Below are 21,018 nucleotides of genomic sequence, written 5' to 3' on the forward strand. Positions count from 1 at the left end.
GTTATTGTAAGGTGGCATCAATTGAGTTCCTTTAAATTTTTAAAACTATTTTTAGTATTTAGAACAAGTGTATCATCACAAAAACAGTGATTCAAACCTTGGTGGTCTTAAATATGGAGTAAAAAGCTGCAAACATGGCAGCATTATTGGCAAAAACAGTAATATGAGATTTTTGGTAATGTGCAAGAAGTAACATTTAACAATAAAAATAACATGTAACTGCATTATGATACTGTAATTTGACGAGGAAAATTATCCACTTGTGGATGTCAGTCAGTCAGGATGTCAGGAGTATGAAAGGCATTTACCTGACATGAAGGGTTCAACAAAGAGATTTGGTTGCATCATGCAGAGGCATAATGCACTATTTAAAAGAACCAAAAGAGTTCATTTGTACCAGGGAACAGCTGATTTTCAAGCTGAACAGCTAGGATGACTCATGCATTTCTTTTTGCAGGCCTCTTGAAAGATACTATGATAGGTGGATCTTTGTGTGCCATCTGATACCTTTTTTTACTAAATTTTTTCATGTGTCTGCCATTCATGCAACCACTGCATTGGTGCACACACACACTGGTGATGCACACACACAGTAGTCTAGTTGAGCCCCACCTGTCCCAAGTCAAAATGTAGACATGTCCCTGGATATAACACTATCAATTAACGCTTAAGGGAGCTGATCATTCAAGCTTAAGTCTGTTGTATAGTAGCCAACTGTGCATGCTTTATTTAACCCAGCGTGAATTCATCAGGGGTGTATAATGTATTTTATTATACTCACAATATAAATATCGAGATTCTTTTAATGGAGATGTAAATTAACACTGGAGCCCAGTCTATCTCAGCTGCGTAGGAGCTGTGTGGAATGAGATTTGCGCGACTTTAAAGTGGATCAGTGTTTTATAATGAATGGGTTTTTTTCGTCGGTGCGCCTGCCTATTATTAGCTACGGAGGCCTTACAGTAAGTGGAGGTGGTTCCATGACGGTCAGGGCTGCAGCTCTGCACAGACAGGCTTAAGATCTACGTTCGCATTTTTGGCAGTACGATCGGACTTATCGCACTGATCCAGAGGACCTTTCCTGAAACATCTGCGGTCGGCCGTCTATTTTCAAACCTTGTTCACCTTGCCAAGAAGATGAAGTTAAACACGAGCTGCCGTCAGGTGCACGCCGCATCCGATGGATCCCTGCTTATTGTCTCGTTCATCGAACAACCCCATGCAACACTTCCTTATGTTGCGGTAAGAGGGAAATTACACATTTCCTGCGAGGAAATCAAACTGGTTTAATTTCCTAATCGCTAGTTTTGCGATGAACACGGAATCAGATAAACAGGCTGAAGAGTCAGTGACGGGGTGTTGCATAACGTGTAATGCAGCAGAGCCTCATGACTAGTGTTTCGGTGGTGGAGGGACTGTTCGGTCCTTCTGGTAGGATTTTGACGTTTTTATCATCTCTATTGTGGATATCAACCGAAGCTGCACGCTCGTTTAATAGTTATTTATTTAGGACGATAGTCGGAAGGCTCGTGTATGGGTTATTTAGATTATCTGACCATATAAAATGATTAATTATTTCGCGAGTTGCGCAGTGTAGACCGTAAGAGGAAAGGGCATATGAATGAGCAATATTAGAGGTGAATTTCTTTAGTGTCATACAGGCACAGCTTAAGGTCAAACTATTAGATGTTGTCTTTGTAGGCTATATATTCATTAATGAAGGTGAGACTTAGCCTAGAGTGATGCAGTTTGTGCAGTCAATGAATGGCTGATTTTATGAATGGCTGCAAATGGCAAATTGTAACCCATTATAGTAATCTCTAGAGCATTGTATAAAAATATAGGCTATATCAAACTATAAAACTCTTGCTATAAGAGATAAATAGGTTACTGTTTTCTGTTTGCAGCATGACATCCTTTTGGTTGGAGTGTAGGTGACCAAAAGTGATACCTATGGTGGCCTTGCCATCCAGGCAGGTATGGGCTACAGGGCATCTGACCTCATTATTAAGTAGATAGCATTATCAGAGAATCAAAATATGAATGACTCATCTGGTCAAAGGCTACAGTTGCCAGTGCAGTAAATCGCTCAAGGGGGAAGATGCTGGGACAAAACCCAGATGGTGGTCTGGTGTTTGAGATTGGGACCCCTGGACATTCAGTACACAGAGTGGGATGTCCAGTGTGCTGCGGTGGCATAAGGCAGCTAACTCAATTAAAAAAGTGTTACAACTCTGGCATGACAGTAGCCTACCACATGCCATGTTTATATGCTGCTGCTGTTTTTGTTGTATAAAAAATCAATATCAGCGCAACTGATAGAGGATTGTCTGTTAAAGGCTGTGACACACAGAGATACAGGTTACAGTTCCCTTGGAAACCAGTCAGGCTACTTAATTCATCAGCCACCATTTTCAAGAGACAGAAATATTGTAGTCTATTTACCTATTCCCTCCATTTTATTTAACGATGGTGTGTTTTTGGATGTCAGATTTCTAGTTGTCATTGTTTTGAATTAGGACTGTGATGTTTGAAGCAAAGCTTAAAGGGTAAGGTTGCTTGGATTGTAATATAGGAATTGTAAACAGGGAAAGGTATTTTAGGCTTACAGATGGTTGAAGGGATTACATATCTGGATGGGATTGTATCAGTCTATGTTAACCCATAGTAAACAAACTAAACAGTCAATTTTGAAATGTGCTATTCCCTTACAAGTTAACTGAAGTGAAAATTATTTTTGCAGTGTTGGGCGTGTTGTAAACTCCATGGATCCCCCCCAAAACCTTTTTTGTTTGCTTGTTCATATAAAAAAATCTGGATCAGAAACAAGGACAGAGAAGTTGTGAATGGGCACAGGAAAGTCACGAGACGATCCATTGATAGCTCTGCAGGCAGAACGAGCAGTGCAGATGAGGAGTAGTCCCGGTGTCTAATGTCTGTATTGACCCATGTTCCTGTACTGTGCAGGACAAGAGTTTAGGATTTCTGGTGCTGATGCAGCTTTCTGGGCTTCTTTGCATTTTGACAGGTCCCATTTGACAGATTCTGATATGGACTATGAGAGGCCAAACGTTGAAACTATCAAGTGCGTGGTGGTAGGAGACAATGCCGTTGGAAAGACGCGCCTTATCTGCGCCCGGGCCTGCAATGCCACACTGACTCAGTACCAGTTACTTGCTACACATGTGCCCACGGTCTGGGCTATTGACCAGTACAGAGTGTGCCAGGAGGTGAGTATGCAAGCTCATAACATTTTAAGATTAAGTGCAAGCTTTCAGTGCTTTCTGGTCACTCTACTAAATTATATCTATACATAAAAAAAGCACCAAACACACTAAATGTGCCTTAAATGCACATTTAGCTGTAAGAATTCATTCACTAGTGACTTACATGAACTGATAAATAATACTGATAAATATCCCTGAATGTGTCATCTCTTATTAGGTATTAGAGCGCTCTAGAGATGTGGTGGATGATGTCAGTGTGTCCCTCCGCCTGTGGGATACTTTTGGAGACCATCATAAGGACCGGCGTTTTGCATATGGCAGGTGAGATATTGTAAAATTCAACGTAGATCTACCAGCACTTGCTCTGGTGCTACCTGAGTTAAGAGCACGTGTCCTGCATCTACCCTTCAGGTCTGATGTGGTGGTGCTGTGCTTCTCAATCGCCAACCCCAACTCTCTGTACCATGTGAAGACCATGTGGTACCCTGAGATCAAGCACTTCTGTCCCCGTGCTCCTGTCATCTTGGTGGGCTGTCAGCTGGACCTGCGCTATGCAGACCTGGAGGCAGTAAACAGAGCACGGAGGCCTTTAGCTAGGTAGTGGGACTACTACTACTAATTTTACATTTTCATGTGGAAGATTGTTTGAGATTTGTTTTAATTTACTTTTTTATAGTGCCAGAAATGGCTTTTAATATAGTCTCTCGTTTTTCAGACCCATTAAATCCAATGAGATCCTTCCTCCAGAGAGAGGCCGAGAGGTGGCCAAAGAGCTGGGAGTGCCATATTATGAAACTAGTGTTGTTGCTCAATTTGGAGTCAAGGACGTCTTTGACAATGCTATCCGAGCTGCACTTATCTCACGCCGCCACCTGCAGTTTTGGAAATCTCACCTCAGAAATGTTCAGCGGCCTCTCCTTCAGGCGCCCTTCCTGCCACCAAAACCTCCCCCACCTATAATCACTGTGCCTCCTCCCCCAACTACCACAGAGGAGCATCCAGTCGGTCTTCTGGAGGACCCCCACTGTGCTGATGTCATCCTGGTCCTGCAGGAGCGACAGAAAATCTTTGCACACAAGATATATTTGGCAACATCCTCTTCAAAGTTCTATGACCTCTTCATTATGGACACACAAAATGAGGAGACTGAAAGGCCCACTCGTGGTCCTCTCTCTGGCCGGGAGCTGCTGATGCGTGCTGCTAGCTTTGATGTTTGCGAGAGCACTGATGATGGAGACAGAGCCAACCTGAGGGCCTGCACTAGTGATGGGACACTGAAAGACTCCGAGATGAGCCGACGGGGCAGAATGCTGTCCTCGTGGAGCCGAGCCTTTGTCAGCATCCAGGAGGAGCTGATAGACGACCCTGTGACGTACAGCCCCAGGCCCATGACTGTAGTGCACATGGACCAGTCCATGCAGGTCGGCCCTTTCCGAGCAGTACTTCGCTATCTGTACACAGGTCAGCTAGACGAGAATGAGAAAGAGCTAATGCACATTGCACACATTGCTGAGCTGCTGGAGGTTTTTGACCTGCGGATGATGGTGGCAAACATACTTAACAATGAAGCCTTCATGAACCAAGAAATCACCAAAGCCTTCCATGTACGGCGCACAAACAGAGTCAAAGAGTGCTTGGCCAAAGGCACCTTTTCTGGTGAGTGGAAATCATTAATCCATGTCTGTTCATGTGTTCTGCTTGACATAGAGTGGATGCATGTGTAAGTAAGGTGCTATCAGTGTCTCAACTCTGTATTGCAGATGTAGTATTCAAGCTAGATGATGGTACGATCATGGCACACAAGCCTTTACTCATCTCTAGTTGTGACTGGATGGCAGCAATGTTTGGAGGGCCTTTTGTGGAGAGTTGCACCAAAGAGGTATGTCAACCTACATCACAATGGTTCATTGGGCTGTGAAATAAGACCAATAGAGCTCAAGTCAAGTCAGTATCGGGTAAAACATTTATTCCACATTGTTCACAATTTCCAGTGGCTTCTAGTAGTGGATTTATAAAGCAGTAGCATTTAAAATGTAATTACTTAAATATATATAATTATACAAAGCACACATCAATGCATGTACTGACCCAAGTAGAGTACCAATGAACTGTGTGGTCTGTGTACAAAGCATAATTTAATTAAGAGGATTGCAGGTCTGTTGTAATACAATTACGCTGGCTTCTGAGATGCAAACATACTGTAGTTGTGTGAGCTCAGTGACTTTGTTTTTCTACATTAGATGTTTAGATTTAGATGTGGCCATTTCAAAAGATCAAAAACTATGTGGCTCTTCTAAGCCAAAGACTGTCGCTGTTATTGTTGCTGCAGCTAAAAAAAGAGTTGAAAAAGTAAAAATGAAAAACACAGCCAGAGCCTTGGGTCGTGTGTCACATGTTCCTGTTTCTAAGGTGCTGTTTCCCAACACAACTCGCAGCTGTATGAGGGCTGTGCTGGAATATCTCTATACGGGGCGGTTTTGTTCTCGGCCAGACCTGGATGCAATGGAGCTTATCGTTCTTGCCAATCGTCTTTGCCTCCCCCACCTGGTTGCCCTTACAGGTATTACATTTGGTATAGTTATTACCCTGTAAACCACATGATTGTAATACACAAGCCATTGTGTGTTTCCAAGTTAATGCCTACAGTGACATTTCTTTCAGAGCTCTACACAGTCACAGTATTGACGGAGGCTGCGATGATGGGAGCTGACATTGATGGAGATGTGCTGGTGTACTTGGATATGGCCCAGGTAGTGTGAACTGTCAATCATCAGTCAACAGGGATGGCACTTAAAGTTCGCCTTGGCAAATTGGATATTTAGTAATGAGGGCATTTCTGCTGCTCTGGAGGCTGAAATAATCTTTACAACTAGTAGGATCTAGTAGGTAGAGCCAAACAGTTCACCAAACAGAGTGCAAGTCAGCTATTTGGCAAAATGAATGAATCTTCGGGGCAATATGCACCACTAAAGCACAAAAATAAAATATCCATTCAAAAGACCCTGTCTAGAAGAGCCCTGTGTCCGGGGGCCACCAGAGGGTTAATATGGCCCTGGTCAGATGTAGCTGCTTTATCAATCTCAACTATACTTTCTCACCTTCAGCTTTACTTTCTCAGTTGCCATAATAATCCTAGAATACTAAAATTAGATTGCTAATGCTAACATGCTAATGTTAGTATTAAGGTAAGTAAAGCTCATGAGTGCAGTTGATGAGCAACATCTTACATGTATTCAACACAGCTGACAAAGTACAGCTGAAACTGAAGCAAACTCTCACAAGATGTATACAAAGGTAGGGCCACTGTGCTCTTGTTAAACATAAATAAAGTAAAAAAAAAAATTGCATTCATACTTTAATGACTATGGCTTTTTAGTCCTGTCCATTTAGGTGCAGTTTAATTAATGAGGGACTGCATCTAAAGCAACAGCAAAACCCCACAGCAACAATGTGTCATGTTAAGAAACAGTCCACAATACAAACACGACAAATAATGATTTTGTATGTTGACAGTTCCACGGTGCCCAACAGCTCAGTGGTTGGTGTCTTCACCACATCTGCACCAATTACAACAGTGTCTGCCGCAAGTTTCCCAGAGAAATGAAGGCCAAGTCTACAGGTAACACACACATGATCTGGTAGCACACAAGTGCCTTTTAATGCCCTCTCATTCATAGTAAACATAAACCTGATACAGTACAGCAACCACTTGTGGTGCTACTGTACCTGAAGTCTTATGTGTCTTGTGTGGCCATTTGGAACATAACAGCGTGAAATTAAAACATGTTTAATAGGCTTTAAGGAAAGTCAGCCAATTTAAATGAAATCTGCCAAAGCAGATTAAGCTCAGTGGACCCATTCTGAGTTTTTTGCACTTCAGAAGCACAACAACTGTTTCATTGTATAATAAAGGACTCCTAATAGAATGGTTACTGCCTACACTGTACTGGTTTAATCAATAATCCAAAAAGACGATTGTACCATGTGGTTTTTAGGTGTCTCTTTTTTTAATGCAATAGCTTACTAACTCGCTTTTTTCCTTTATTTTACAGTAGTTGTAGTAAGAATTCCTCTGTAATGTCTTGTTAGCCTCTTTATTATTGAGAAAAAATATGTGAATATCACTTAAATGTGTTTCTTCCTTCTTGTAAGTGCTTAAAAGTGTTGCTGTGACCATGTTGAAATGCAAAACCTATTGTGGGTAAATGGTCTATTGAATGACTATTGAAATGGACTATTATTTTTGAAAATCCGACATAGCCTAGCATTTTCAAATTCCTACAACCGTTCATTCTGATACAGAGAACCAAGAATACTTTGAGAAACATCGCTGGCCACCTGTGTGGTACCTGAAAGAGGATGACCACTACCAAAGAGCACGCAAAGAGCGCGACAAGGAGGACTACCTGTACCAGAGGCGGCAGTGTAAACGCAAGTGGCTCTTCTGGAACCTTCCTTCCTCCCCTAATTCAAACTCTTCTTCTGGCTCATCCGCTGTCATCTGACCAAGTGGTAAGGCCAGCCCACTCTGAAGTACATCAGTGTGGATACAAGTTGTAAAAAGATACAATAGAAGATAAGCACGGCTGGCTAGAAACACCCCAATTGTTCAGGCACACTGTTTCTCTTCCTGTTAGTTTGCCTCTGTAGTCAAACGACACTCCTCCAGGTTTGCAAGGTTAGCTCAATCTGGCGGTTAAAGTAATACATTTTGTTACCTAGATTTTTAGCTTGATGTACATGAGATGCAAACCTCAGTGATATGAACCTCACTGACAAATGGCACAGTGTAACTGGCGCAAATAACAACTCACACTGATTGTTTACATGTTCCACTACCTGAGTTTTAAGTTTTAAAAATAGGACTCTGCTGGCACAGATCTTTCCATCTATGATCATAATTATCATGAATTAACCTGAACTGATCCAACCAAGTGCTGCTTATCAGCTGCAACAACCAGCAATTCAACACAGAACTTCTTAGTCTCAGAGATATAACACTTTGCCCTTAAGTGTTTGTACAATCTACCAAACTATTTGTACAGTATGATCTCATCAACAGGATGTAACAGTAGTATAACCTGCCAGGAATCATTTACTTTCACCACGCTGAATATGATTATGTACACATGAATGAAAATGCTTGACTCCTGTTTATTTTTGTTCAGTCAATCTACTTTTCAATGTTTGTGCAGACTTACACAGCTAAAAGTGGTGTGAGTCTGGACACACTAGGCATTTATGTATTGTGATCATGTGATTGGTGGCCTCTTGTCACAAAAGGGCTTTAGTTTACATGAATGCATTCGGTGTCCTGAGACACAAGAGATCCCAAAATCAAGGGAAATGGCTGTATTTTCTGTAAAATGCCAGCAAAAACCAAGCAGATCACTAATTTCCTGTGTTGCTTGACGAGGCTTGTTAGCGCACATGTTTCCTGAGTCCTTTAGTTTTACATTGAATGGTTTTATCAGCTTGATCACTGTCATCCTGGAAAGTAATGCATATTTCATCTCAGAGTCAATAGCAGCATTTCGATAGCTGAAGCGACCATGTGTACATTACCATCCGTCTGTGACAGTGTGTTTGACGCATCTGTCACTAGTGGTGATTTGGCCTTTAGAGATGTATTTTGGTTGATAAGAGGATGCCCCCTCTGATTGTCTGCAATTGGCTGTGTAAGACTTGTACATGAAGGAGGCTTCCTCATGCCCCAGGCTTCTACACACCTTGAGCACTTTCTGGACTCTTCTCCACAGAGACACACACCACCAGTAGCAGCAGCCTGGTGATCGGCACTAAAGACAGTATGGTGTCATTACACACTCTGGCAAATGTTAAAAAAGGAACTGAGGAAGAAGGAACTGAGGAGGAAGACCATGATATTTAAAATGTTTCAAATATGAATATAATGTTTTGCATACCTCACAGTATTTGTTCAAGATTGTCATCTACTGTTGTACTTGATTGTAGGATGGACTTGTAAGCAGGGTCCTCAGTAAAGATGGGTATTGTAAATTGTACAAAATATCAAATGAACCGCAAGTAACTTGCATCACTCTAATGTGCAGTTACCTAATGTTTTGCACTGCAGGCAGTGGTCGTACAGTATTACTGAGTAATACATATACTGAATATAGACTTGACTTATCCAACTTGCATTTAGTTACTGTGCAGCTACAAACTGTTGTTGAAAATAACTGAATACTCATTGTGCTGACCTCCAGTTACATCTGTTATATACTGTAGTATACATGCATTTACAGGCAGTTCAAACCAACCGTTGACTAATAGTAAAATAGGATAACAGTGCAAAGTAAAGTAGACATGTTTATATAAATGACATTATAAAGACGTATGGTACATCCATAAAACATGTCACGTCAAAAAATCTAATAAATAATTCTTATTGCAGCATTTGCTTTTGCAGCATATGTTAAAGAAAGGCTCGCTTTAATCCTGAATATGATTGGTTATACTTTTCCATGCAGTTTTTGATTAGACATATATTTAGAGCCCAACAAAGGGCTTAAAACAATATAGTGGTAAGAATCAATTCAGTGACATAACCAAATTCTTGCTTGTATTAACTCATAACTCTAATAAGGACACTGCATGAACAGGGCTCGCCAAACTAAAATAACAAACTAAAATAACAAACTAAAATAAAATTGTAGTAAAAAGTTTATTCATTGGCATTTAAAATGTAAGATGTAGATCAGTGGTAGTGCTGGTGCTCTAAGCAGTAGCTTTAAATTTTTCTCAATTACATTAACTTTTGCCAATTGCTAAGTAAACACAAGAACTATTATTTTGAATATCTTAATTGATCAGTTCTTTTGGCACACATGGTCAGACATTAGGCAGAGCCTTCAGGAGTATTGTACTCTTTTAGAGACATCTTTATCCTAATTCTGAATGTTTTTATTTATTAGACCATCTGACTAATAAATAATAATATCCAATTTTCACACAAAATACAGCTTATTGTAATAGTTTAACAGCAGCATTTGCCTTGGTGGTGTGATTGATAAATTGCATAGACATGCATTTCATTCCACAGTGCATTTCATTTCTCAATCATTTTTCTGATGTTTTGCATCAACAACACCTCATGCCTTAATGTACAGTGTAGTGTATGGTATTGAATGTAAAGTAGTGTTACTGTGGTTACTAGTTTGTTTGCTGTATGTTCAGTTACCATGGTGCTCTCTAGGCTGTGTGTATTTGTAAATGTATAATCCATCATTTGGATGTAAAGCAATCAATGTATTGTTTGGGGACTTTGATGAGCGTGCTTTAGTTTGAACACTGCATAGGTTTTATGTCCTTTTAAAGCTATAAAGAAACAAAAAACTAATTAAAGACTTTGACCATCAAGGCCACACTAGACTAACATAATAACAAACCATCAATTTGTGACATTAACCATGAAATGAATGCAGGGATTTAAAATTTGTTTCATTATTTTAAAGTTGCTAAATGCTATTGAGCTCTAATTTTAGAGTCTGCATAATTAAAAAATGATGAAATAACGTGGCCATTGGAAGTTAGATTGTAACTCAGTCATGTAAATATAAATTGTGTGATGACTTGGAATTCAGACTTGGCATAGCAATTGATACAAGCTATTGCGTAGTTTAACATAGATACTGTTTTTGTACTATGCATACTGAAATGTGTCTGACTTTGAAACTACAAACTTGCACTGCTTTGTAGCACCAGGTTAAAATTGCATTAGGCAGTATAGCAACATCATTAGATACCTAGACAACATCAGGTAAAAAAAAGTTTTAACATAAATTAAAAAGAAGTTGTCACTGGGGCCCTTTTCCATATGTTTGGGTGCTAATATCACCGCTGCAGAGAAGCACAAACCAAAGGGAGCTTTAGCAGCACCAGGAATATATTATATATGCTGCACAATCACTACTGCATAGTTTAAGAGGCCTTGTTCCGAAATGGTTGAAAATGAAATAAATAAATAAAAAAAACAATAAATGAAAAGAAAAAAAACTTGAATGTTTATCTCAGTGTTCAAAGCCTAGATGACATTTTCCTTAGTCATCAGGTATTTTTGTTCTCAAGAGCTGTTTTTATTGTTTGGGAGCTGTAAATCTGAAATTCTGTAGCATGTGTTCTTGGAAATGTGTAAATAGTATTTACTAAATAAAAAAGGATCGACATGTGCATTTTGGTATCGCGCCAGTCTTTTTTTAAATGTCATATGAAACTTTTGCAGCCTCATAGGTCAGTAGGATCCTGCCCTGCGCAGAGGCAGCAGCGACAACTGCGCCTGAACCAGAAGGACAAGAAACCTGCAGCAAAACACAAGTGGACAACTTCCCGAGAGATGGTAATGTGAATCGCAGATGAATGTAGTGAGATTTAACGTCTGTCCTCTGTCTCAACGGACAGTTAAGCACTTTACCGTCCGTGTTGACCTCTATGGTGTTGACACGTAGCCTAAAGCGTGATGCACTGCATAACGTTACATGTAAACAATTAGCTAAAACAACTGTAGGCTAACTTGGAGCTAATAATTTACTGCAAATCAAATTACCTCTAGAATGTTCTTCAGGAAGAATATGTAATTGTTTAATATAACTATCGCTATCTATCAGGAAATAAATAACTGAAAGTACTAACAGGAAAGGGCGTCTCATCTCTCCTGTGGCAGTATAGCATATAGTCACAATGCAGGGACGCATTAGCCGCAATTTCTTGCAGTGTGTCGCGTGACGCACATTTAAATATTGTGAAGGATTCAACAGTGACATTGAAATTATAATTGTGCTGCTGATGTGTCTGGGTAGTCCAACAGGTATGGGCAGGGTCAGGTGTCTAAATAGGCTCTGACTGACAGGTGGAATAGACTTGAGCTATTCTTCTTCCTAAACTTTTCTGGTATCAGCCTCTGAAATCTTAAGGTGTCCTGCTTGTCTGTGCCTTATATGATACTATTCTTAGTATCATTAGGTCTTCTTTTGCTCTGGGAACTTCTTTATGGCATTTTAAACAATTTAGACATTTTATAGACTAAGCAATTAATCAACAAAGTATTGTCATAATTTATTGTAATTGTTAGTTGCAGGCCTGCATTGAAGCTGGAAATAGGTAGAACGTGGGTTACAGTTGCTTTCCGCTATTGCCAAACACAATTTCTTTTTACTGTTCAGGAGCTATACTGCTACTGACAGATGAATGAAATATAACTGTTAATTATTAGAAATGAAAACTGTCAGCATGGACAGGCCTCCTTTGACCCTGACGTAACTGGCTTTTTCAGTCAGAGTATATTGCTCTGAGTGACTTAAATAAATAAACTGAACAAAAACTAGAAAATAAGTGACTAACCGAATACTGCTGTTCTGCAGGCTGTGCCGGCACCGTTTCTGGTGTTATGTGCTTGTGTTTTGGGGTTTTACCATGTGGAAGCAACACCAGACACCCTGAGCTCTCTGGATCTGTCCTTCTGTCAGTAAGTTGCCCACAAAGCTGTGATTCTAGTGTAGTTGCATACACAAAATGAACATGGCAAAGACAAAAGAAACTGAATTGAAGCTTCATTTGCTCACTCAATGTTGCACTTGAGGAGTGAGTTTCATCTTTTATCTCTCTTCAATAAAGCGGCGGACTAGAGGTGATCTATCCAGAACTGCTCATTGATGAATGCCTCATTATTCCAAAGGACCTGAAACTCAGAGAAAGAGAAATGATCAGCACCGTTTGGAAAGCCCCCCAGATTTACTTCTCTGGAGCACACAAGGTAAGGTGTGTGTGTGTGTGTGTGTGTGTCAGTGTTTTTAAGTTGTTTGCGGGGTGGGTGTCAGAGCAATTAAAAATTTATAGTAGGCCTGTATTTACGTGTGCAGCAACTTTAATTCCACCACTGTGGGTTATTAAATAAGAGATATTACCCAGTTTTTATTTTTAAGTAGTAGTCTTAACTGTCACAGAAGACAAATATTTTGCATGTTCTAAACGGATATCCACTGGTTTATCGGCTCTTAATCCTACATACTGCAGATTTTAGTCCTCAGCCCTTTGTGTCTGCTTATCATCTCCTCCTCTCTTATTAAACAGAAGAGTAGTCTTCAGACAAAGCTGTTTGAGCTTTTTGTAGGCTTCTTGGGGCCTTTCTGACATGAGGCTGTATGCAAAACTTTGTGTTTGCGTGATCAGTGTTATTTGGCAAACATGTACATGCGTATTTTTAACACTAGAGTGCAGTGATGGATAAGATATGCAGCATCTCTACCTCAGCAGAACAGGCTTTAAGTTATTGTCACAAGAAACAAAAGGTTCACACCATATTGAAAAAGTCTAAGCATGAAATAACATTTCTGTAGTATTTTAAATGTCCGGCTGTTCTTTAGATTTGAGCTTCTGTGCCACCTTCTTTAAACTGATTACTGAAACTCTGTAGTAATCTTTGTCACCAGAGGGTGGTGCTAGCACATCATACTTGATGAGCAAGCGTGTTCAACCAAGTTAATGTCCAATATACAGTTCATACAATTCAGAATGTCAGATAACGTTCATTGTAAAGTAGATAATACTGTCAATGATGTTCTTATTTCACTCACTGATTTTGATGGGTAAATGCTTGAATCTCTGTGAAGCTGCTAACAAGAAATGTCCATCTACAGTTAGGTGTCATTACAGTTATTATATTAAAATGTCAGCAGACAGCACACAGAGCTGTGCGTGCTTTAGAGGACCAGTGTATGAACCAGTATTCTTTTGTGTTAACCCATGTTTGATAAAAAAAAATAATTTTAAAACTCAAACAATGACCCTAGGACTAAAATAGATTACTAATGGTAATTCATTATCTGAAGGATTAGACTGTAATTGAAAGTAGCGCAGAAAAACTACAGTTTATTGTTTGAGTGTCTAAACATTTGCCATCAGAATGACATTTGCTCATGATAAAACAAAGGAAATGCTTCAAAGAAGAGAATGACATTGACATTACAGCCCTGAAATAACTTCTATACCACATAAACTGAAACTGAACTGAAGTTTGGAAAATGGGTTGACAGTACATGAAGTAGGGCTTAAATGACGTTTAGTATGTTCCTCTTAAAATACTTACTTTTGTCATGCAGGATATAAAATTATCACATAGAGTCATTGATGATGATCTGTGTAATATTCATTTATTTATATATGGATTTTTCAGAGGGTCATGTTTAGTATACTTTTATTGTTGAGCATCAAATTGAGAGGGACACAGTTCCCAATCCATAGAACCGCAGCTGAAGTTGACAATGAAATCACACCAGACGCACACCAAATCCTATATCTGTAAATTGAAAACTTAAATTGAAAGCCACCTCGATTTAGGAGGTAGTTTATGAATTCCAGAGCTAAGCAGTCTAGCTTGAACATGATCTATTGCCCTTCTCTCTCCCAAACTCCATTTGATCTATGGTCGTATTATCTATAATGCTGTCTTACATGATTCTCTTTTATTGCCAGAATCAGTGTCAGACAGCAAAACAGATTACATGTTGGACTGAATCAATACAAACTTTATTTACTGGGCGTTGAAATGTAATTCTCCATTTCTCCTGACAGTTAAAGTAAACACGCACTAAACACTGTGGTTGGTCTGCTAGTCCACCACGCTTTCTGTCACCACGCCATGCTGCCAGCGCTGCTGCTATTCTCTGCCACTCAGCCCTTGTACCCAGTAGTAGGAATACAGAATAGTGGCCGCTCATGCTCAAATCCACCCACTACACCACCCACTTCATTACTGGGACGGGATGCAAGCTTGCTGAGTAATTGTAATGGAGCGCAATGGGCAGTAGTCCCATAAACCCGCCTCTAAATAGGTTCTCATAACCAAAAAACAAAAAACAAAAGCAAAGGGCCACAGAAACTGCATATTTCTGTTTTCAAACTTCAGAGTAACGATTCACCACTTGAACTATGTGTGTTTAATGAAGAATTTTTAGAAGTCCTAATTACACTCCTTAAAGCCTTAAGAGCGTCTACAGTTTGAAGCAAGTGGGATGTGTATTGACTAATGAAACTAAACTAAAACAACATGACTTGGTTACAGTTAGTCTCATAAATAAAGTTAGTAATCAAGATCTGAAATTAAACAGATCTAACCATATTTTTGGAATAAGTTCAAAGTACTGGTTGATGATGGTGGCCATCAAAAGTTTTAAATGTACTTTCCATCAAGTTTTCTGAATAAATTAACCTACAATTTAACTACTACAACTCTACAAAGAAAAACAGAAGAAAATGAAACTTTCGTCTCCTGTTGAAGGTATAAAATGCTGTACCATGATTGTAAGAAACTTCAGGATAGAGCTGGTGTTTAAAGGGGAATGCTTAATATATAAGTCTCCATTAGAATTTAGTTACGCTAAATGTTAAACACCAGTAAATTCTCTGAAACACTAATAAATGAGTATACCCAAGCAGAGCTACAAATGATCACTTAACAGCTTTTCTTCACTATAGTTGTAATATTCAAGATTATATAGCACAGCAATCTCATGATTAGTGTCTTTCTGGAAATTAAGGTCAAACATGTGTCATGCTCCAGTCTCATACCCTGATGCATTCTCTTAGTAGGAACCAGAAGTATCTGTAAACTTCAGTGTAGTCAAGTATAATTGTTAAAACAATTGCAGTGACAAGCAGAAGACACCCTAATATGCTAATTCATATGTCATATTTGACATATACACTGTAGGAATGACCCTTGACACAGCTAGATAATAATGATACCAATTAGTATTTGACCTCTGGGAGTGAGACTTAGATTAGAAAAGTAGGTTTCACCCTTGTAAATGACCCGCTCAGCGGGTATAACGTGAGAGCCAATGCACTGCTGTCATGACATTGTTCCTGACTTTCCAAACTAACTCTTTGTTTATATTTATTTTAAATCCACACTGACACCTTGCTGTCTAAAGTGTCTTTGAAGACACTGTTGAATCATAGTAGTGAAGAAAATGCTTTTTTGTACATTAGACTGCAACAACCTTAGCGTTGACTGTTAATTATTTAATAAATATGCAGATTAACCAGGACTGCTGGAAGGAGTTTCAAAATGTTGAAAGGATGTAGCGACCCCTTGTCCTGTTTAAAATCTAAAGTCAAGATTATGTCTTAAAATGTCAAATTGCTTTTAGGAATTATTTTTTTCCCACAGAAAGGAAGAGCTAAGTGAGGTTTTTTTTAGGCTCTTTGGAAAACCAGCAAACTTGGCTGAAGGACAGAAAACCTGTCAAATGAAGCTTTGCCTGCAGAAAAGAATAAAATAATAGTAACATTAAAGAGACAAAAATAACCACATATATCTGAACTAGAGATGATTAAAATGCTCCATATATATTTGGCTACATGGCAGTTCATCCAGGTGTGCTTCTGGCACAACCTAAGATTGCTTAAGTGATTTTCCACCTTCTTAAACAAATGTATTTAATTCAGCTTTCAATGTTTACAGCCTGATTACATACATACAATTACAACATTTTTTAACAAATGCTTAATAATGCATATAGTGTAACTAGGGTATACAGTTGTTTTGAGATACTATATATATTTATCACTAATGCTGTCATTTCTCCTGGATACATTTCCCTGGACTTAGTGCAACATTTAACCAAGTTAAGCCACCTCAATAAAAAGTGATGCCTCTCTTGTTTTCTAAATAAACTAACTAAATCACTTATTCCTTTTAGAGGACAAGGGCATCCATGAGAGCATTCTTATTGTATGTTTGATTTCTCAGCTGAAATCACTGACACATTATTTCTTTAAAATAATTATGGATTTATTTTGACTCAAGCATGGTCATCTATCCTCGATGTGGTTGGTGTAAACAACACAGGCCACAGTAGCTATCTTTACCTCGTAGTTACTCCAAAAGTGGCGACAGTTTTGGAGTTGTTGTGTTCTTTTTTTTTCAGTAAGGACCATAGCCACAGGGCACATTCTTAGACATGGGGATTTCAAAGCCTTGTTTTTGGGTAGACATTTCTTGCATCTGGTGGATGGAATGAGGGTTTAAACCATTACTGCGATTAGAGCTGCCTCACTATGATCTCTTGAGCTTGCTTACTGCTGCTAATAGCTGTTTCCTCTCTATTTCCCTCTATCTTTTTCTTTTTCGCTTTCTCTCTCTCTGTGAATGATTTTTATGCTTTGCTAAAACATGTGGGGGCGTTGAGAGAGGATTTAAATGCAACGATCCCCCTCCTCTTTTTTTTTTTTGGGTGAATCTCAGCGTTCTTTTCTGCAAGCCTCTGATGACGACAGGGCAGCTTTAAGCCTGGCAGTGCCCACGGCAGGCTGCCGTCTCAGCGCTGCCCACTCTCCTCTGTGTTGGCATGCTGGAGAAAGCGAGGGTGGGGTTCCTCTTTAGCAGACCCTGTCATTCCTAGGAAAGCCTACATGTCCACCCATGCAGGATTCCTGATAGGTCTTCATGATGGGGATGTGAGAGCGCAAAGATAGGGATTTTGTTTTCAGTAGGCGATGGCCTTCATTCAGCAAAGAGTCAAGGATGTATATTTGGATAAGGAGACAAGGCACTTCCTTGATCCTTCACATGACAGTGAGGGTCAACAAGTGAAACATGTTCTGTAATATCCATCTAATTGCATATTCAGTGTCATCAGGTGGGTGTTTTCGGCTCTGCTGGATTAAATCAGCGTGTTTGGCTGAGATTCAGGGAGTTTATTTCCTTAGCTAATGTTCCCCTTTGTCATTGTAACACCCTGTTAAGCTGACCCCTGTCCCGCTCCATTCAGTCATTGCCCATTACTACACAACATATATGATTCATGCAAGCTTCTGAAGAGGAAAGAATTACAACCTTCTGCTACTCGGAGCACTGGATTGACTATGCATATTCAGTAGAATGGAGGGAGGCAATCAACCTCTTAAGCCACCTTTCCACACAGAAGAATAATAATTTGCATGTCTGTGGCATGCAGACCAATACAGGTGTAAGTAGAGACTCTAAGATTTCAGTTTTGCCCTAAGTTGGCAGGACAGAGGGCACCAATGTGCCATTGTTTCTCATGCATAAGTGAGATTGCACCAGACAATTTATATCTCATAACCAGATATTCTTTTTCTCTCCCTCTTTTTTCCTGCTTTCTTTTCTCCTCCACTCACGCATACATTGCCTTGTATACTGACAGTCTATTTGATTTTTTTGAAGCTACCCTTTTGTACCCTGTTGTCGCAGTAGCATGCTATTACTTCACCTTACATTTGATCTAAGAGCGTAGGCAGCAATACTTACTAAACTCCGTGGCTGTGAGTAAAATATCAGTTACCATGAAAATGTATTGTATTATCAATGGGAGGATAAGAACAGATTAAGGAAGCTCTGGGATGCTCTTACAGATGACAATGGTCAGGTTTCTATGCAAGCAGTGGTATTGGAGAAAATTATTTTCACCGTTTCACAAAAGACACGAGGAAAGGAGGTGGTTCAACATGTAAAGCCGACTCAACTTGATATGTTTAAGATGAGGTGTTTTGCTTCAATACATAGGAGCTTTTTTAGTATCGATAGAGAGGTCAACTTTTTTTTACACATCAATCTACAGAGCAATAACAATGCACCCATCGGTTGTTGAAAGGAAAGTTAATTTCCACATGTTGGAATCATGTGCAAATTTCCTACATGAGAGTACACATGATAATTATGAAATTCATTAATTAGTTTCAAACAAGCTTCAGCGCAGAGGCACTAGCAAAGCTTAGAGAAGGAGCAGGTCTTTAATAAAAATACCACCTGAACCTGTGCTCCTGATTATTATTCAGTATTCACACAGAAATTCTATCTTGTCAGTTCATATACATTGACGGCAAGATCTGTTCAAACAGAGATTCATAATCTGCATGGGAAGTGCATCTGCTGCTGTGGATACTTAGACAAACATACAAGATTAAATTTCTATTTATATGAGCCACAGAAGTCTAACATTTACCAGGGAGTCATTGTACGATCTGGAGACGACTCGGCCTCTCTTTGGCACAGTAAGAAACTTGAACATTTTATTAATGTGATCTGTCCAGCTGGGAGACGTCTGCAGCCTCATGATCCCAAAAATATCACCTTGAAAAAACTCCTGAGCTGCTCTGTGCCGTTTTCATTTTGTCTTCTTACCTTGTGCGTTGTATCTATTATTGTAGAAATCTCTGGGTCACCCAGGTGCTTTCTTTTTTAATGCTTTCCATCCTCTGGGAGGAGATTCAGAATTGAACTTGTAATGTAAACTTTCATTTGAATTCTTAGTTGTATAATAATTTACCTTAAATAAAAAGATTTTTAAGATTGAGCCTCTTCAGGACTTAACAGACAGCATTACTGTGGTGCTTACCGGTGTATTTGAAACTGAGGTAATTGACTTTTATTTCTTTGACAGCCTCTTTTCTTTAAGAAGTAAGTAATCACAAAGTTAAAAGTGATCATGTGAAGTTTACTTAAGACCCAGATGCTTGGCTTAGTGGCATTTTGCCCAAAATGTTTTGTGCTTCAAATTTGTGGTCCGGCACAGGGTTTAGTTACAGTTGTGTCCCAATCCTCTGATTCACCTTCTTTAGGAACAGCTTCAGGGCTGCTCACAATGCTTAACTCTCCATAATGCCATCCCCTTCATCTCTCCAGTGGTCTTATTGTCTTAACTCTGGATGGAGAGACGGTGTTAAGAAAAACAGGTTAATACACGTTTGGCACAGTGAAAGTAAAGTATCTTTTCAAAGATGCACTCTATTCAAGTTTTTCTTTGGAGAATATTTTTCATCGGATGTTTCCTGTTTCTCTCAACCAGTTTAGTTACGTTGCCGGTCTGTTTTTTTTACTGTTTTTTAAGATATATTGCCAGTGAGTCATTTTCCTTTTGACATTAAAAGCTTGCCACTAATGGTAGCCGCGATCAGGTCCATTGATGCGTTGATTGATTTGAGAACAGGGGATGATAAAACTGCCTTCCTTGTCATTTTCCTGATCCTGCAGTTTGGAAGCAGAGAAAATGTTATGCAAATGATTTGTTAATCCCTTTACATTATTTGTTCCATTTCTCCCTTTCGTTTTCACACTCAATTTCTAGCACAGCGAGCTGACAGGCGGACACCCTCAGATTTCTAATTCTTAAGATAGAAAAAAAAAAGTCAGCCATCCATTTTGTATTTAGAATATACTTGCTTCAATTAATTAATTTGACATGAATGATTTACTTCAAAATGCACAAGCCCTTCCAAGTACTTAACTTTAGAGACCTTCAACTTTAACCTCTTTCTCCTCTTCTGTGCATATGAGTCTTGAGTCTAAGCCGAGAGAGCACTGCTACATGTGACCAGTGTTTTTTTCCCCCTATAGTATTGTTGTCCCAGAGGTTGGGTTTAAAGATAATAAGAAAGAGGTGGGATGGTCTTAGATTCAAGAAGCTTAAAATGCAAAATCTCAAATAAGCCCAATTTTCCCTAGCCAATCGCGTTGCATTTTGGTGGGTTTGTGTTGATCGTCTCAACTGACTCACATACCGCCCCTCCCCAAATAAAAACACTACAGATTTACGTGGCTTTTCAAAAAATGTATCTAGACATTTATCCAGCTTAATCTTCTTAACATATTAAAGTGATTTGCTTTACCCTGAAGTGGCTGAAGCTGCGGGCTCACCGCCCCTCATGGCACTAAGACCTGAGAGGCATTGTGGACATCTTTCCGCTCTTGAAAAAGAGAAAGGTGGGCAGAAGTCAACCGGCTACTCAGCTGTGGAGCTGTGGCTGTCCCCGC

The 21,018-nt window shown here is 39.4% G+C and overlaps 2 protein-coding genes across 3 annotated transcripts in view; both read left to right on the top strand.

Moving 5' to 3' along the window:
- Positions 1–958: 958 nt before the first annotated feature.
- Positions 959–11,419, top strand: LOC119891797 (rho-related BTB domain-containing protein 2-like). 2 transcript variants are annotated; one of them, XM_038703662.1, is made up of 10 exons: positions 959–1,242; positions 3,029–3,230; positions 3,445–3,548; positions 3,639–3,824; positions 3,943–4,883; positions 4,988–5,106; positions 5,637–5,787; positions 5,889–5,977; positions 6,741–6,846; positions 7,530–11,419. In XM_038703662.1, the coding sequence occupies exons 1-10, from the start codon at positions 1,181–1,183 to the stop codon at positions 7,730–7,732; spliced, it is 2,163 nt and encodes a 720-aa protein (XP_038559590.1). In that variant the 5' UTR covers positions 959–1,180; the 3' UTR covers positions 7,733–11,419. The 2 variants fall into 2 exon arrangements, with proteins under 2 accessions (XP_038559590.1, XP_038559591.1); XM_038703663.1 differs by lacking the exon at positions 959–1,242 and adding an exon at positions 1,382–1,431.
- Positions 11,420–21,018, top strand: part of LOC119891798 (phosphatidylethanolamine-binding protein 4) — a 51,296-nt gene continuing 41,697 nt past the window's right edge. Inside the window, exons 1-3 of the mRNA XM_038703664.1 lie at positions 11,420–11,583; positions 12,605–12,708; positions 12,858–12,996. Coding sequence (XP_038559592.1) covers positions 11,455–11,583; positions 12,605–12,708; positions 12,858–12,996 — 372 coding nt within the window. The 5' untranslated portion in view covers positions 11,420–11,454. The remainder of the gene's footprint in view (positions 11,584–12,604; positions 12,709–12,857; positions 12,997–21,018) is intronic.

The sequence above is a fragment of the Micropterus salmoides genome, unplaced genomic scaffold (assembly GCF_014851395.1).
Source record: "Micropterus salmoides isolate LMB-PRFRI ecotype aquatic unplaced genomic scaffold, ASM1485139v1 Ms_hic_scaffold_7, whole genome shotgun sequence".
NCBI classification, from domain to species: Eukaryota; Metazoa; Chordata; class Actinopteri; order Centrarchiformes; family Centrarchidae; genus Micropterus; species Micropterus salmoides.

What these genes read in the sequence shown, in the direction of transcription:
- LOC119891797 (XM_038703662.1), top strand. Translation starts at nt 1,181, where the DNA reads ATGGATCCCTGCTTATTGTCTCGTTCATCGAACAACCCCATGCAACAC. An exon ending in GCACGGAGGCCTTTAGCTAG is followed by an intron (nt 3,825 to 3,942) that starts GTAGTGGGACTA and finishes CTCGTTTTTCAG; the next exon opens with ACCCATTAAATCCAATGAGA. An exon ending in CCACCTGGTTGCCCTTACAG is followed by an intron (nt 5,788 to 5,888) that starts GTATTACATTTG and finishes CATTTCTTTCAG; the next exon opens with AGCTCTACACAGTCACAGTA.